This window comes from Aquarana catesbeiana, linkage group LG04 (genome assembly GCF_042186555.1).
Source record: "Aquarana catesbeiana isolate 2022-GZ linkage group LG04, ASM4218655v1, whole genome shotgun sequence".
NCBI classification, from domain to species: Eukaryota; Metazoa; Chordata; class Amphibia; order Anura; family Ranidae; genus Aquarana; species Aquarana catesbeiana.
The window spans coordinates 217,542,923-217,544,584 of NC_133327.1; the positions used below are offsets into that span (position 1 = coordinate 217,542,923).

The 1,662-nt window shown below is 42.5% G+C and overlaps 1 protein-coding gene across 1 annotated transcript; it reads left to right on the forward strand.

The window, feature by feature from the left end:
- Positions 1–240: 240 nt before the first annotated feature.
- LOC141141466 (uncharacterized) lies at positions 241–1,142 on the forward strand. Its single transcript, XM_073629093.1, has 2 exons — positions 241–394; positions 484–1,142. The coding sequence occupies exons 1-2, from the start codon at positions 264–266 to the stop codon at positions 992–994; spliced, it is 642 nt and encodes a 213-aa protein (XP_073485194.1). The 5' UTR covers positions 241–263; the 3' UTR covers positions 995–1,142.
- Positions 1,143–1,662: the final 520 nt, after the last annotated feature.

Genomic DNA, 1,662 nt, shown 5'->3' on the forward strand with positions numbered 1-1,662 from the left:
GTTGCAACGCTCCCAGAATAGCTCCGCTACCTGCAACCATTCGTGTTTGTTTGGCTTCTTCATAATCAAATCCTTCAGTTCTTCCCATATGACTAGGCAGGTTTGATTAACAATGCCACTAATAGTTGATTTTCCAACCTTAAATTCAAACTGCAAACTTCCAAACGAATTTCCTGTTGCTAGGTACCTAAAAGCAGACACAAATAAAATGAATTTTATTTATTTGTTTTTCAGTGCATTACTTACAAACAAGGTGGCGGAGCATGCGTGATACTTACCGCAAATATATACGCCATCTCAAAGAAGCAAGGAGTGGCTCGGGGGCAGCGCCTAGGGTACCCTATATGTTTGCCAAGGACTTAGCTTTTCTGCAACCCATTGTGGAGATGAGGGCGTAAGTTTTCAACTATATCATCTATGTATCTGCAAACCTCTTAACTTTGATTATGCCTAGTTAAGTTACACTCTTTTTTTGCTTAACAGGACAGAAGCTAGTTGGGAGGAACAAGATGTGATGGATGACCAACTGGAGGCACAACCGGAGGCCCAAGCCCAGATTAGTTTGGAAGAAGGCACAGAGGATTTGTCAGAAATCCAAAGCTCCTCGAATCTGTGGGAAACCAACCCAGATGAGCAATCTGTAGTGGAAGAGGCTATCCCTGGGCCCTCCTCTGCTCCTGCACACATTGTTCTGCCAGCCAAAGTACCACGGAGGCGACCACCTCTATTGCAACCTGACATAAGTGAGCGCCTACTTGAAATGTTGAAAAACATGTCTGAAAAGGTGGATGCTTTTTTATGTCCGGATACTATACTGGTGCTCAGTTTTGTCCCTCTAATAAAGAAAGTCAAACCTGAGCACTACTTTGAAATGCGAAGCACTATCGAACAAGTGCTGCACTCCTTCTCAGAGCCACGTGAGGAAACTTCATTTCAAGTGCCATATGTGCCACCACCAAGACCTCCCCTGAACTACCCCAGATACGTCCACTAACCAGAACAACACCAACCTTACCCCTATAATCCCCCATCCTATCCTTCTAGCTTTGAAATGCCAACCTCCATATATGAAGTTAGACACAGTAACATTCCCTATCCCATCCCATCCCATCCCATCCCCAATTCCTTCAATCAGGCCCCCCCCCAAATCCTGGTATTTATGTGACAAGTCAACATGACGAGGCTAGGCCAGATCCCAGCACTGCCTGTGATGACCAGGCTTCCACCAGTCACTACTCCACTGAGGCCCCTTTTAAAAAAACATATCAGAATCTGTGATTTCTGAGGTCTGTCCAAGGTTGAGGACCAAGAGGACACATGTTTTTAAAAATATGTTCAAGAGGCCTACTTGAGAGACATGTATATTTTTTTTTGTTGAATGTTAATTTATGTTGGCTACATGTGCCAATTTTATAATTTTTTTAAGTATACTTGAATAAATAATTATTACGCCAACTTTTGTCGGGTTATATATTTAGAATGACACATGTTTGAAAAGTTCAAAATAAAAAATATTGCATTCTCCTACATTTACATGACAAAGGACATCAGTGGTGAAAAGTACCTTAATGTGATCAGTAATCTTTCAGCAGGCTGGATACTTGGTCTGTAGCACATGTTCTGACGCTCCAAGCGAGGGGAGATTAATCCAAGTAATTCGTC

Excerpts from the sequence above, each read along its gene's own strand:
- LOC141141466 (XM_073629093.1), top strand. The coding sequence starts at position 264 with ATGCGTGATACTTACCGCAAATATATACGCCATCTCAAAGAAGCAAGG. Across the intron at positions 395-483 it reads CCCATTGTGGAGATGAGGGC|GACAGAAGCTAGTTGGGAGG; the intron begins GTAAGTTTTCAA and ends TTTGCTTAACAG.